Genomic DNA, 15,327 nt, shown 5'->3' with positions numbered 1-15,327 from the left:
AGCAATGCACCGGATCACTGAAAAACAAATGGACCAACAACTTAAAATAGTTCAAACCCTTCATACATACACATCCCAACACACATTTTTGCATATTATACAAGTACAATATAGAGAATGTTGTTACATGAGAGGCAGGGTTGCTTTCATACGGAGGTGGCGGTTATAACCGACGGGTCGAAGAAGGGGTCCAGAAGAGCCTAAACGCGGGGCCCAATGACACCAAACGCTGATCACACAACCACAGGGAGACACCAGACTAATTGTGCTGTAACCTTGAACTTTCTCTGCATCATTACCATTGTCAAGTCAAAGGTAAAAGATTCAGCTTCTCTGCAGTAACTTCAAACCACCACTAGGCAGAGACAAATAACCACAACGGTTTCTGTACACGCACACAAGCTGAACCAAAAAAAATGCCCTACTGGATATTTGGATAGAAAGGAAATTTGCGCTGTTGCAGCTTTCATTTCGCTCTCGGATAATTTGTCAAAAATGAAAAATAAAAATGTCTTGTGAAAATGTGTTGGCCAGCACTACATTTGTTTCAGACTCCAAACGTAGAAATACCAGATGTTCTTTGCTGCTTTCAGCAATCACATCAAGCAGAAGTACAATTCTAACCCAGAGGATCGAGTGGTGAATTCATCAACAATAATTGGCCATGAACAATATTAATTCTAAATTCTCTTTTTCCAATGCTCAGACTGAAACTTCACTTTTATATTTGAAAGTTATGTTTAAAACCAAAAACAAATTAGAAAACAAAATATATATTAGTTTTTTAGTTACTTCAATCATTCTGATTTATACAAAAATATAAAGCAAAAACCAAATGATGTATTATTACAGGTTGAATTGCAGTCGTATGTAAGGTAGTTAAATGTATCCTCACCTTTTAACAGCATTAGAGATGTACACACATCTAACATGGGCAATCCTGCATAACTACTGGTACTTTTTGTAGTTCAAAGCTTACTTTGATATTTTAAGCGTTTCACAAACGCTTTTTATTGTCCATTTTTCATTATAGAAACTGTTATGTTGTTGCATATTTTTTATGTAGAGGAAACTTTTCCTAATGAAAAGTAAAATATCAAGTAGGATAATTAATTTCCCTGAGTACTAGAATGTGTTGATCAATTTGGAAAACACTTCAGTGAAGGAGCACACTCACCGCTACAGGAAACAATGTGACTGCGGCCTGATGAGAAGTCACTTTATTGGCTGAGTAGTTCTGACGGTCACAACTATAGTGAATCAAATAAAACCGTCTCAACACTTGAATTATTCTACAAAATTCTACTCTTCAAACAACAGATGTTACATGTCGAAAGGCCTCGGAGTTTGTGTTTCTTTCCCGACGTAGTGCAAGGTAAGTCGGGTTGACCAACGCTAACAACATCTAAGCTTCTTCAAACCATAAATAAGACGCCTTGTTTGAATACCTTTCTGGGAAATATATATATATATGTCTCAAAAAGCCTATTCCTCATCCGCAAGCACATTTGAAAGTCCTTGCAGTCTCGCGATGGCAGAACTGTGAGCGGGTGCGTTGGTGAAAACAGTCCCCACAAACTGAGGCGTTCCTCTCAGGATGTGGCGTATAACTGTGCAAGAGCCCGACACTTCGATGTGGAATCCCAAGTCTCTTAGTTCCTCCTCCGTTCGCAGTTTGGTTTGACTTGATGGAGACGCAAAGAACTGTCAGGGGAACAAGAGGGGGTGTAAATATGGAGCCGCTTCACCGTTAATGCAAGAAATCCCCGCTGCCAACAGTAACTCACAGCTGCCCCTGTTGTTGGGTCGATGAAGTCGGCCCAGTAGCCGGCGGTCCACAGAGCGAAGCACATTTCCTTGGCGCCGCTCACAAACTGCAGTGAGGAGAATATGCTCGTCGGTAAGCGGCTTCAACATCAAATCACGTCTCTCAACTGTGTATATACACACATGTATAAACAGTCTCACTTTGTGCAGCAGCTGGTCTTTGTCCGGCTCGGCTGCCTCCTCACACGGACCGTTACTCTGTGTGACTGTCACAACTGTGATGGAGGAGGAGGGCGCAGTGGGGAACATGAGCTCGAGATCTGAAACACAGATTTTGTTACTTCACGTTACTAGGTGCCACCGCACAAAATGATTTGATCCAAAGTAACGATAACATACCTTTCCTGAGCAGCTCAGGGCAAGAATTTATGGAGCAGTCTGTCTCTGTCTGATTAAAGTACTGCTCAGCTTTATGGACTCTTGTGTTTATTGCACCCAGGTTACCCTGATGAATAAAAAAAAAACCACACAAAATAAATGAGAGGAAAAATACATTAAAAAACAACAACATAACCTCAGTGTGCTCTACAATACGGTCTATGGTATACATGTAGAATATATATATATATTCAACAACTTACTTGGAACTCGTTAACAAACTGGGCCAGTATGAACTGGTGCCTCTCAGTGCAGCTCGTGGCTGTGAGTACATCCGGCACCGTCCTGTGGACCGGGGCCGTCTTCTTCTGGTTCTCCGTGCCCTCCAGGTGGCAGTCGAACCCGACGTTACCCGGTAACTGGAAGCGCTGGTCCTGCGGTCCGAACGGCCCCATGTTCTCGTCAGGCCACACGGTCCTCTGCCCTGCAGGGGTCAAAGAGGACTTTACATTTACCTTTGTTCCAACAAGCCGTCTGTTTGATTGTCATATGCTCCCTACAGATCTAGATCAGAATAGTTAAGAGTATGTTCACATTCACCAGTAACCGGTGAACCTTTACCGTTGTACTCACCGGAGTCTGTGTGTGATACGGCTATGTAAGGTTCATCTGAGCTAGCAGCGGAGAAGGTTCTGGTTCTGCCGGCACGGAGGGCAGCCAATGCTTTATTGCCAGGAGTCTTAGACAGGACCAACCTGCTGCGACTACACAGCACCTGTATGGGAAAAAGGACTTTAATTAACATCTGGAAGCATTTTAAGAATGCCCACTTAATAAACAGGTTATGGAGAGCAGCCTATTATGTAAAACACAGTTTTTATAGGGAAATATGCTCATTACTATTAGGAATAGCTTAATAATAATAACACATATAACGGGCATGTTATGTCACTTACACTACTGGACATGGTGGTTCGCCTACTTCCCCCTCCAACTTTAACCTGCTGGATTTTAAAAAGTTAGGTTATTATAGTGCAAAAGGACAAGTCAACACGTGTATTTTTTCATTTAAAAATAGCCAACTTTTAGTTGGCTAGCAGGAGTTAACGTTAGTTATAACACACGTATGCTAGCTGACATGACGCAATCTTTCACGGAGGATTAAAAGCAATGACACGCCGTCAAACACTCGCTTCACAGGTAACAACACGTTTAACCTCAACTTGCAACGGATATAATAGTCTCAAAATCAGTCTGGTTCAACGCAAGCCAAACAGCTAACAGTTAACGTTAGTTAGAAGCTAACGTAAGCTAATGTTGCTAACACATAGGTCAGCTGATAGCTTACTTTGACACTTTCCCCTGGTAAGCAGAATTTTACATTTCCTAACCTTGACATGACCGGTGCACGAACATACGACCACGAAAATAAATAAATGACAAACATATGTGAATATGACATGTTGTTCTTACCTTTCAAATTGTACGACCGCAGCTCTAGAGCAGAGTTTCTCGCTATCGCTAAAAAAACAACGACGGCAAGCGATGAGGGACAAACAAGTGCGCAGTTTGCATAATATCAACGTCCATTTTATCTGTGACGTAAGTCACAATTGGGATATAAAAAGATTTTTCGATGCGCGCTATTCCCCACGTGACTTTTTCTACATTGATACGATATTTTTTAATCAACACCGTCCTTCGAACCAGAGCTATATACCAGATATTAAAGGGTCGTGTCTTCTCGTGTATCACCACAAGATGGCAGCAAGTTAACGGTTAACACCACCAGCGATTCGATAACAGAAGACCTGCTTAACGTCGCGTATAGGCCTCATAAAGTAGCTTACTAGTGAGAATTTGCATCATGCGGTCCTCATAAGATGAGAGGTCATTCTAAATAATGTGTAATTAAGTGGTTTGAATGAAAAAAATAAGTATATATTTTAAAATCGTTATACAATCTGAAAACATCTCCAAGCTTTCACTGGCTATCCTGTCACATGTCACATGTACATGTCATGTCATTGCAATGACTTTTGGGTTATTCCCTTGGGAAAAGTCAGCATCCACTGCTGACTTTGTTTCTAAAGGCCTCAAAATTTCAGCTGGAGAGCCTCTTGGCAATTGGCGGTGCGGTGTGACAGTGGGACAGAACCAAACCCTCACAGAGTTATCGAGGTCTGATAGGGTTGAGATTGTTGACAGCTGATTATATTGCAGGTCTGACCTGTTTAATAGAATATAAATATACAGTATATCAGCACCATGTGCTCAGCATGCAAACAATTTAGGCCCATGTCTAAATTATGACATCCTGGGCTGGGAAAGTGCTTTCATCTCACTCTTTTACTTTAGTCCCTAAAACGCTGATAACTTTGAATGAAATCAAAGAGCATGTGTGTTTGCCCTGTGCGAACTGCACAGGGCAAACACACATGCTCTCCCTTGATCAATGAAGTTTTAAAAAAGTAAAACAAATTGTTTTTGCTTTAAGAAGTCGTGAAGGACGAGGACAGCAAAAGTGCATTTTGCTGGCGTGGACACGTCTCTTTATAGCTGACTCGGAAAAGTTGATTGACGCTTTCTCTGAACTGACCGGATGTGCAGTGGGAGTTTACCCCGTGTAACGTGTGTGTGTTTGTGTGTGTGATGAGGAGGAGGCACGCAGCTCGGCTGCCAGCGTGTCTCCCAGAGGATCATTTTTAGCAGCAATGCAGCATCCACCCTCGAAGGAGTCTCACACACACACACACACACACACATTCAGAAATGAACAGATCTCAAAGCAGCTACCAAAAGAGAATCACCACCACTGTCTCTCTTTACATTGCTGTTCAAGGTGAAAATAATCAAATGAAGTCAGTACAATATCAATGAATGGAAAATGGAAAAATAGATAAATATTTTTCAACCTATTTACCAAAATGAACTGACCATTACTGAGTATTAAGTGTGGAGTAACGGTGCAGAGCCAGTGTCCAACTGTTTCTGTGAACTTTTCTTTTCCTGGACAGCATGTGACTGGTTTCTGGAGAGGAATTCCTTAGTGCGGATCCTTGAGACCTGTAGACAGAGCCATGAGTCACTCAAGGTCTCATAATGCCGCCGTGTCATGCCACATCGGATCATCTCCAGAATCAGCACTTTTCTATTAACATTTCATCTGCTGTCAAAAAAATAAAAACTCCCCCCCCCCCCCCCATTTCCATCTTACTTTCTGAGCAAAACCTGCTCGTGTCTGCACTTTATTTAATGTGCTCCGGCCTTCAACTAATGATATGGTGAGAGACAAAAAAATGGTCTCTATCCCATCTGCTCTCAGCAGTTGAGGATGACAAATCCATCACTATCGCGGAGTGACGGTTTTTGGCCACGTTTTCCACCTGTTACCACCCCCACCGGACTTCCTATCCATAGTTTAGCTCTTTCTGAAGGTAACAAAATCCTCAAGTCAAATATATATATATACATTTTTTAAGCTTTCTCAATTTTCTATGGTCGTCGCCGGTTGCCTAGCAACCTCCTGTAATCACAAGACTTTGGGATCGGAACCAAGCGTGACTTTGGTGGATTTTGTTACCTTTGGACAGAGGAAAGCTGTTTCCAGTCTCTGTGCTAAGCTACGTTAACCGCCCACTGGCTGCAGCGTCATATTTAGCGTACCGGCATGGGAGTGGTATCAATCTTTCAAATTCTGAACAAAGTAAATAAACACGTTGCCCAAAACGTAGAATTATTTCTTGAATCTGCAACAACAATTTTATTTAGCGCCTGGATTGTTCCAATAAGGGTCTTGTCTATGGAGGAGTCACATCTTTAATCATTTAAAGAGCCAGACACATGTCCACGGGGCCTCAGATGCTGCAGAGCATCACCATCTGGCCACCAACTGCCTGCTCACACCCCAGTGGAGGCTGCTTCCGCTGAATAAAGAGCAACACTTTCAGCTTCATCAAAAATAGCACATTCAGGGAGATTTGTCAGCATTTTATTACTTATATTTTATGATATGGCATTATAAGCATAGCTTGGACAAAGTGGTAACGCAGACTTACAAATTAAAAAGACAGAGACAGTACCTGTGAAACTCCTCCATTAATGTATTTATGCACATGTTTCAATGTAGCATAAGAGGATATAGTGTAAGGATATAATGAATGGAAACTTTAGAAAATGAAAGTGCTAAAATTCCAGAAGACAATTACCATATACCTTTCCTCTCTCTCTCTCTCTCTAGGTTTCCGGCACTTAATTTTTATCCAATCACCTCACCAGGTTATGTTTTGTGTGTTTTTCCTGTCAAGGGCAAATTTGTCTTATTCATTAAATCTTTGCTGCCATGGCATCACTGCCATCAAGAGCACGTCTACTGCTCCCCACAGTGGGATATTTAAAATGACAGCAATTCACAGGTCCTCACCCTTTAAACTCACTTCATCGATGGGGTTAATCTTTGAAATATTAATCCCCACATCCTCTTTCCTTCCCTGATTGAAGAAACTTGGTGAACACGTTCCAAGTGGCCCCTGCTGTAAAATGCATGACCATCTCCTGCTGAAACGTGCGTGATTATGTGAACTCAGAGTAACGGCTCAAACGCGGGGCTACCACCTCGTTAGTGGCTGTAAACCCCAGGCTAAATATATTAAAAAAAATAGTTAAAGAGCGCAGCACTGCTGACAACGCTCAGAGCGTTTGGGAATTTTAACAAATAAACACCAGGTGCAGGCATGATAATGTCCCGAGAAGATTAAAATTCCAGGTCCACTAAAAGAAATCCCATTGGGTTTTTGTAGAGCCAGGGCGATGCAAACGTCCGCTTGGTTATGAAAATACATTATGGTTTGGATAGGATCACAACACATACAAGCTGAAAAAGGTATTTTTAGATAAGTGAAACTGTGTCAGTGTGATAATGCATCCGCGCTCTTCAAGCATCGTCTTCCAAAATGGGTTTATAAATGTAAACCTTGTAAATGTAAACTATTTAAGTGGTCCTGCACTCCGCCAAGTGACTGACGCCTCATCCGTCCGACATGGCAACTTGTTCCCTCGGGGCTGCCCGAAAAGTTCCAGTGACTTATCCGTGAGCTCAACGCGGCCGCACCAACCGGGATTCACTGAATATTACTGTATGTGCCTGCACCTGATGCTCATTTGTCAAGGTCTGTTCCCCCCCCCCAAAAAAACGCTCCGAGTGCTGTCAGTGCTGCTGAACTGTGCAATTAGGGCCTTTTCCCGGTTGGGAGCCTCGAGGGCTACAGTCACTAATGAGGTAGCGTCGGGTGTGTGTCTGCTGTTGCACTGTGCGTGTAAGATTATGTAGATGTCTCGAGGGCCCCGGGGTGTAGCTGCACCGCTGGCCCCATCTGATGCTCGCCTAGCAACTGCTGGCAGCCTGACGGCGGATCCTGATTCGCTGGCGAGTCCCTGGGATCCCCGATCGCTTCCGGCTCAGTTTTCACTTTGTTCAGAAGCGCCGACGTCAGACCTGCAGCAGGGTATTGATGCGGCGAGGGGTTCGTCGAAATGGAGGCGACTAGTAATTGCGAGTGAGATAATTACTGTGCAGTTTGCATTGAAGAACACTCTATGATCGCGCCCTGATCATTTAAGATATTTTTACATACCTTTACTTATCACGAATGTAAGCCAACGGAGCAAAGAGCTTCAATGGCCTTCTGGTTGAAACGATAGCCACGGCCCGGTTTCCTTACTTTTGAGCCCGAGAAGATGGAGCCAACGGCAAACCATCTATAATGGTTAAGGTTTGAAATTGACCTTGAATGCTTCATTTTAGACATTGACCTATAAAGGTTAAAGTTAGCCATTGACCTTGAATCATTAAGTTTAGCCACTTTCATTAAAGTACGTATGTGGATAAAACATATAATTGCAGCGACATCATTTTTCCTTCAGTAATGAGAAGCGCGTCTCTGGACTTTGAAGGTCAGCCCGAGCCTTCGGTCACAGAAGCCGCTCCAGCAAGATGAAACTCTGAAGGTCAGCCAAGCGAAGTAGCGGGATGATGTATAACGGATTATGTGTTAGCGGTTTGAAGCCACGGTGCTGGGCGTCTTATTTCCTTGGTTTTTATCTCTTGCCTTTTAACCACGCCTCACTCTAACTTCCCTTATAGTTAGGAACGCGGTGCTTCGGTCCCACTCATTGACATTTAGCTCAAACCAATGAGATTACCAGTGACCCTGGACCAGCTAAGGCCGCAGGAAATGTTTGTACGACTAAAAGTTCGACATCATCTGTGTGTGTGTGTGTGTGTCTGCGCTCATCATTTCTCAGCGACAAGAGGAAGGGTGACATTTCTGAAGGCACGTAAAACCTTGCCACTGTCTCCCAGCACTGTCTGCTTGGATTACAGCAGCAGTGTGTGCGGTGTCGACGGGGAAAGTGCTCTAAAAGTGTGTAAAAATACCCAGCTTCTGTCACATCCAATACACAAAGAAAATGAAAATAGACAACATGAATTCGGGGACGGGTGAGTACCAGCTTCTTCTAAATTGTGTATATATATGATACAGCTAGAATACCAATGAAGAGATTTTCCGCATGCTCAGGGTTTCACATTTTCTTTATACTAATCTGAAATTTGAGCCTCTGAAGCGCTTTAACATTGCTCACATTTTCATTGCTGCGTTAGGATTCCTAATGGAAATTATTCAGTATTTTTGGGACTTTATTCCGAAAATATTGCAACTTACTTCTGCAAAACGATACTTTGTAAATCTGAAAAAAAGAAAAATATTTGGATTTTATTAAAAAACATATTTGGTCCATATCATGGCTTCATTCTTTTCTGATCATGCACGTTCTGGTTCACGTTTTTGAGGTATCTGAGTGCAGCAATGCGCATTCGGCATCGTTTCAGTGTGATGGCAAAAAAAATCCCACCAGCGCCATGCGAGAAGCCCTAGCCCACCACCTTCAGGCTGAATGACACGAGACGGCATCGCGATGACTGCGTGGGGCACGATGGGTGCGGACGGGGGGGGGGGGGGGGGGGGGGTTGGCGATGCCCCGGCTCATGATGCCCCATTAACCTGTGCTTTCAGATTCCATCCAGGGCAACAGAAGCTCATTGCCCCTGTCAGATGTGGGAGGCGACGCCCCCCCCCCCCCCCTGACTCTAACGCGGTTCGATAGAGGGGACGGGTTTTCACACTCGGTGCCCAAAGGTAATGTAGCTAATCTCAGAGCACAATGCTGCTGTTTATCGACCCGTCGGAGGATGAAAGAGCTCCTTCTAGGGACCAGAAAAAAAAGAAAAAAATTTCCCCAAGACAATCATGCCATGAGAAGGTGCACATACATCAGAGCGAGAAGCCAAACAAGTTCACAGTGTGAAGCCTAATATGTATTGATGTGTTCATGTCCGCTGTCTCTTTGGCTTCGTCACACGCTCAGATGATCGCCTCCTCGACCGAGAGCCGCCTGCGTGGTCCACGTGGGGCTTTGAGGCCACAGTGAGCCTGTGCTACGTTTAGGGGGGACTGCGGCGGGACGGAAGGACGTTGGTGTTATTTCTGGTGAAATAAATCTCCTTGTTTTGTTGAGGGAGGTTCTTCAGCTGAATGGAAAGACTGCATGCAATGCATCCGTTGAAGCACATGTGCACCAGCGACCAGGTAGCGCTAAAACAATTAAACGTGTTAATACGCCTCCGGAAGAAATGGCCAAAGCTATTATACAGGAGTCGGGGATAATGCTAGCTGACAGCTGGAGGTGATCCAGAGGAGTTCATCACACATCAGGCCCCTCAGGGCTGATTTAGCTCCTGGATTACAGGGAGCAGCATGATGCCGTGCCGAGGGGCAAAGCACCTTTGAGAAGCAATGAGAGGCCACATGTGCTGGTATAAATCTCTCAAAAGGTCAAGAGTTGAGGGGACCTTACAGTCTTCAACACGTTTGCATTCAATGTCACACAGTAAGTCGAAGAGAATGCAAGGGGAAAGAAAAACTTCTTTACAAAAGGATTTAAACGTTTTCATAGATTTATTAATTTTACTTTACCGGGTGTAGTGTTTACAATCGTCTTGGTTTATTACACACAAAGGCCAACCTCATGGTGTTAGACGGCTCCCCGACATTCCTGGACCTGGACATAACCACGACGGTCTAATAGTCATCTTTGAACGACGAATGTGTGCACCAAGTTTAGTGCAAATCCATCTGACAGATGTTGAATTATTTCACAGTACGTGGTAAAAAGGATTCACCCTCATGGCACCATGATTGCCTGGATGACATTTCTCTGCAATCCATTTAAGAGCTTTAGAGATATTTCATCCTGGATCCGAGCCGTGGCCCGTTAGATCAACGCTCCCATTGCTAGAGTCACTTTGCTGACATGGCTAAGAATGTTAATGAAACCGAGAACCAAAAAACAACGACCTCCATCTGAAGGGGAAAGAGAACCTTTAGATATTTCTGCAGCCTCGAAGCAGACTGCCAGCTGCCTTCCTCCTGATAACCAGTGACATTTTGAACCTCTCCTCACTGGGACCAACCATCTGTTTGTGCAACAACTATGCGACTTCAACAGATACAAAGCACTCAAAGAAAAACACAAAACAGCAGTAATTTAACAACGGGCTGTTCTTCTGCGAGATTCATGCTCGTGGCGATGGAACCAGAACAGCTGGAGAACCACAACAATGAGCAACACAGCTCAACAATCTCTGTAAAGCTGACCAGAACTCCAGGGTTGATTGGTGCTTCGCTGTACGATTAGCACTGTAACCCCTTCACATAAAAATATTTACATGAGCAACATCAAGCACCCAATTGGCAATAATAAAAGCTCCACGTTGTGTCTTTGGTCGTAAGCGTCTTCACGGTTTGCTGCCCTTCGGGACGCGGCGGTGACCTTTGCTCCGCAGCATCGTTAAATAAAAGGCCTTCGCGGCCGTCAGAACGCGTCCTTTCCTCTTTTATTGGCTCACACGGCGTAAACCCGCAGCACCGCCACAGGTCAAGAGCCGCACCGTGCGCGGGCCTCGCCAGACAAGGTGAGAGCGCCGACCCTCACTCGATCAGACGGGCGCTGACCTAATTTTATTGGGGTTGTCTCTGATCCGCTCGCGTTACCTTCAGAAACCTGTGCGCCGGGGGAGCTCCCTGCAGCCGTTAGGTCAGTGACGGGTGGAGAGGAACCAGGGCGGCGTTTGAGGCCTCCCACAGGTCCGTGTAATGGCTTCTCTGTAATGCCGTTTTGTATTCAGCTGCATACAGAAGGACGATAATGTTTTTGTTTTTTCATTTTCACTGTAAACATGTCGGTTCGACAAACATTCAGTCAGTCGGAGCTAAATAGCTTAGGTTGCCTCTGGTAAATGGGAATTTCTTTTAACGAAGACCAACACAAAGATGCTTTGTTGTGAAAGAATGTGCACAAGCCTTCCCCCTACTGATATACCCAACGCAGAATACTTATTTTAGACCCTAAATCCATTTAATGATGTTTTATGTGCAATAAAAGGGAAGACTACATTAGGCTAATGAACATGAATATCATGCAGGCACTGTTGCTCCACCTCTTCGGCCCTTCATGATTATGAAAAAAAGAACTATATCTATTATAGTATTGATTGACCAGTCACTTTCCAAAGGTCAAAATAATCCATCTGGACCACGTATGAATGAATTTGACTAAATAGACAAATGTATGCGTTTAAGTTATTTGAGTGACAGACGGGCGAGGACTTGAATCTAATTATTACCCAGTGGACACCACCTCAAAGTTATCAATTAAACCAAATCCTTTTCCCCCGTGTCATATAATGTCATACAATGTTGGACTGCAGAATATTTTGGTACCATTCCTCTCATTCTTTACGTCTCCCTCTGGGTTAAGACCATCGATTCATCCAGTGCACCCTGAGGTCAAAAATCGGCTGTCTGCCCAATCAATGGCCCCCCTACCGCCGACTATCGGCTGATCAATAGGTCCTACCTTCTTTAATCTTCCCATTGCTGCCTCTCCACATGCAACCCAGCATCCACCCTCCACGTGGCAGCGGTGCTTCCGAGTCCAAATTGCCTGCTGTCGCCCGAGGAAGATGTTAAAAATCAATACTTTGGGAGAGTGGAACCGTGATGGATTCAAGTGACGGTGATCAGTATCCAGCCAGATGATCAAGGTTCCATTGCTAGGTGTGCAAGGTGTGAGGAGGGGGTTGAGTGGACTAACTGTGACATTTCGGTCAAAGTTACAAAATAGATCTGAACCGCAAAAGGCAGTGATGCTCTATTACTGACCATGTTCATTTTATCCACCGTTAACATAAGAATATTGACCAGACAGCTGTAATAAGGCCTGTGTTGCTACCTGCCGTGACTGATCCGGGAAGCATTAGGAATGAAATCAGCGTCAAACTCCAAATAAATCAATTTGATTAGAGGGATCGCTGAGAGGCAGAATCACCTCCGGCACAACCACTTGACCAACAACACCGGAGAATGAAAAAAACAAAAACAAGAAATGGTGTTGTGGATCTTGTGCACAGAGCGACAGATAGTAGGCCCGACCGAGAGCGCCCCCCCCCACGGTGCCTTCACGGTGCCGCGGCGGAGCTAAATGGGTTTTGACAGGACATTACAAAGCCTCTCGGCTCGACTGGGCGGCAGCGTCGCGTGTTTGTAAGCACGGCGAAGGACACGCCGCACACAGAGGAGAGCAGACGCTATTCGGGGTCGCTTTGTAATCCAGATACAACGTGTGTTCGCGGGTTACATGTATGCCAACGTTACATGTTGCATGGTTTTGAGGAATGTAAAAAAGGCATGCTTTAAAGTAATTGTTTTACACTCATTTTGTTGCCCAGATAAAAAGATCGATAGCTCAATGCATATGAAGCTAGAGCCAGGAGTCGATTAGCTTAGCTTAGCTTGCTGTACCGAGGTAGCAGCTAGCCTAGCTCTGTCCAGATGTTTTTAAAAAAAGGCTGTTTGCAAGTAGCTCTAAAGCATAACTCCATCTCTTGTCTGTTTAATATTGTAACCTTTCCTAAGAGCCAGATTAGCTGTTTTCAGTTAAATACCCTCGCCTAACTTTAGGGGGAAAAGCACATTACTGTTTTTCAGAAAATGTGTGTCTATCGCTGTGGTGGCGGGCGTGGTTTCAGCCCGGCTGCAGGTGGGAGAGCGGGGGAGTGGCTCGGGGAACGGGGCCAGCTGGAGACAATAACAGCCAGCTGGGGATAATTGTGTGCGTTTTTCCCCCTATTTGAGCAGTAAGGCGGGGGTGAGCGGGGGACAGAGCGGGCTGGAGCGCCGACAGCAAAGCAGACAACGCTGTGTCAGTAAACCAAATAAAAACCGTGTTCCGCAAATACGACAGTGTCCGTGCCCTCATTCCGGAGAACCCGGCAACCGATAGCCAGAGTCGGCTACAGTGGCGCCCAACTCGGCGGAGAGGAAAAATGACGGACGAGGAGCAACGGCAGGAGATGGCGGCCCAGCCGGTGCTCGCACTGGGCCAGATGTTGGCAGAAATGGCAGCGATCCAGCGCGACCAGGCGGAGGCCAACCGCCAATTCCTGGGGGCGCTCCAGGCCCAGGTGGGGAGGCAGGCCCAGGCCCTGGAGCAATTGGTGGCGCGGGCGGAACCACCACCACCGATCCCGACAGCGATGGCGAGCCTGACTCTCCACCGGATGACGGCCGAGGACGATGCACAGGCATTCCTGGAGGCCTTCGAAACAACGGCGGAGGCGTGCGGGTGGCCGGCCGGGGAGTGGGCAGTGAGGCTGCTCCCGCTGCTAACAGGGGAGGCGCAGGCAGCAGCCATGGGGCTGCCCCCGGCGGCCCGGCGGGACTACGTGGCGGTGCGCAAGGCAGTGGTCGACAGACTGGGGTTGCTGCCGGAGGACCACCGGCGGCGATTCCGGGGGGCCAGGCTGGGACCCGAGGACCGGCCATTCGCCTACGGGCAGAGGCTCAAGGACGCGGCCGCCAGGTGGCTTCGGCCAGGCGGGGTGGGATCAACCTCGGACGTCCTCGAGAAAGTGGTCCTCGAGCAGTTCGTGGAGGGGCTCCCGGCCCGGACGGCGGCGTGGGTCCGGTATCACCGCCCACCGACACTGGAGGCAGCCGTCACCCTGGCAGAGGACCACCTGGGGGTACACCCCCGCGGACCGGGCGACGGGGAGGGCGCGCCGCCCCGACCCGCGGCGGCAGCCCAGGGATGGAGCCAGCAGCAGGCGGCGGGACGACCCGGACCGGCCCCACGGCGGACACCGACGGCCCCGCACCGCGACCCCCCAACCACAGCAAGCCCCGGCCCCCTTCCTGACCCACGGGGAGGTTCTCAAGCGCCAGGGCAGGAGTGCTGGAGGTGCGGGCGGCCCGGCCACCTACGGAGGGAGTGCCCGCTAATGGAGGTGGGGCAGGTGATCCGGGTTGCCGGCGCTCCAGCACCCTCCCCCGGCCCGGGAGCGACGTACCGCGTTCCGGTAAGAACCCAGGGGGGTACACGCCAGGCGATGGTGGATTCGGGCTGTTCGCAGTCCATGATACACCAGAGCCTGGTTCGGCCAGGGGCATTGGTAGAAGCGTCGCGGGTGAAAATTAGGTGTGTGCACGGGGACATTCATGAGTATCCCATAGTGTCCGTCGAACTTAGGTTCAAGGGGAAAAAATATAGAATAAAGGTCGCGGTTAGCTCCCGCCTGACGCACCCCGTAATTTTGGGAACGGATTGGGAGGGATTTAACGCGCTAATGGGAGAGGCTGCGGGGGTGCGTTCACGACCGACAGGGACATGCGGTATTTGTGCTGTGCTCAGCGGTGACGCGAGGTCGTCCGACGCCGCCGGGGGAGGGGGGGAACCGGCGGAGCATACCGTGGAGACTCCGGCGGTTCCCGAGTTTCGCTCCATGGAAGATTTTCCACTCAAGCAGTCTCGTGACGATACTCTACGCTCAGCCTACGACCAAGTGATAAAAATTGATGGTCATTTGGTGCGCCCTGGCGCAGCACTGTCGTACCCGCACTTCTCATTGATTAGGGACAGACTGTATAGAGTGAGTCGTGACACTCGAACGGGGCAGGAAAACACCCAGTTGCTGGTGCCAAAAAGCCGCCGGGAAATGATTTTCCAGGCGGCTCACTATAATCCGATGGCGGGTCACATGGGATACGGGAAAACACTAGACCGGAT

General features: G+C 47.1%; 1 protein-coding gene across 1 annotated transcript; it reads right to left on the bottom strand.

The window, feature by feature from the left end:
* Positions 1-496: 496 nt before the first annotated feature.
* mmadhca (metabolism of cobalamin associated Da) lies at positions 497-3,732 on the bottom strand. The gene is made up of 8 exons (XM_037460867.2): positions 3,619-3,732; positions 3,102-3,149; positions 2,779-2,920; positions 2,409-2,629; positions 2,167-2,272; positions 1,969-2,087; positions 1,788-1,874; positions 497-1,704 (listed from the first exon to the last, which is right to left on the bottom strand). Exons 2-8 carry the CDS (start codon positions 3,111-3,113, stop codon positions 1,486-1,488), a joined length of 906 nt encoding a protein of 301 aa, XP_037316764.1. The 5' UTR covers positions 3,114-3,149; positions 3,619-3,732; the 3' UTR covers positions 497-1,485.
* Between the last annotated feature and the right edge of the window lie 11,595 nt (positions 3,733-15,327).

Source organism: Pungitius pungitius, chromosome 3, assembly GCF_949316345.1.
Source record: "Pungitius pungitius chromosome 3, fPunPun2.1, whole genome shotgun sequence".
NCBI classification, from domain to species: Eukaryota; Metazoa; Chordata; class Actinopteri; order Perciformes; family Gasterosteidae; genus Pungitius; species Pungitius pungitius.
The sequence above is the reverse complement of the archived record's forward strand: the minus strand, read 5'-3'. Positions and strand labels throughout refer to the sequence as shown.

Excerpts from the sequence above, each read along its gene's own strand:
- mmadhca (XM_037460867.2), bottom strand. Across the intron at positions 2,273-2,408 it reads AGTTTGTTAACGAGTTCCAA|GGTAACCTGGGTGCAATAAA; the intron begins GTAAGTTGTTGA and ends TTTATTCATCAG. Across the intron at positions 2,088-2,166 it reads CCCTGAGCTGCTCAGGAAAG|ATCTCGAGCTCATGTTCCCC; the intron begins GTATGTTATCGT and ends TCTGTGTTTCAG.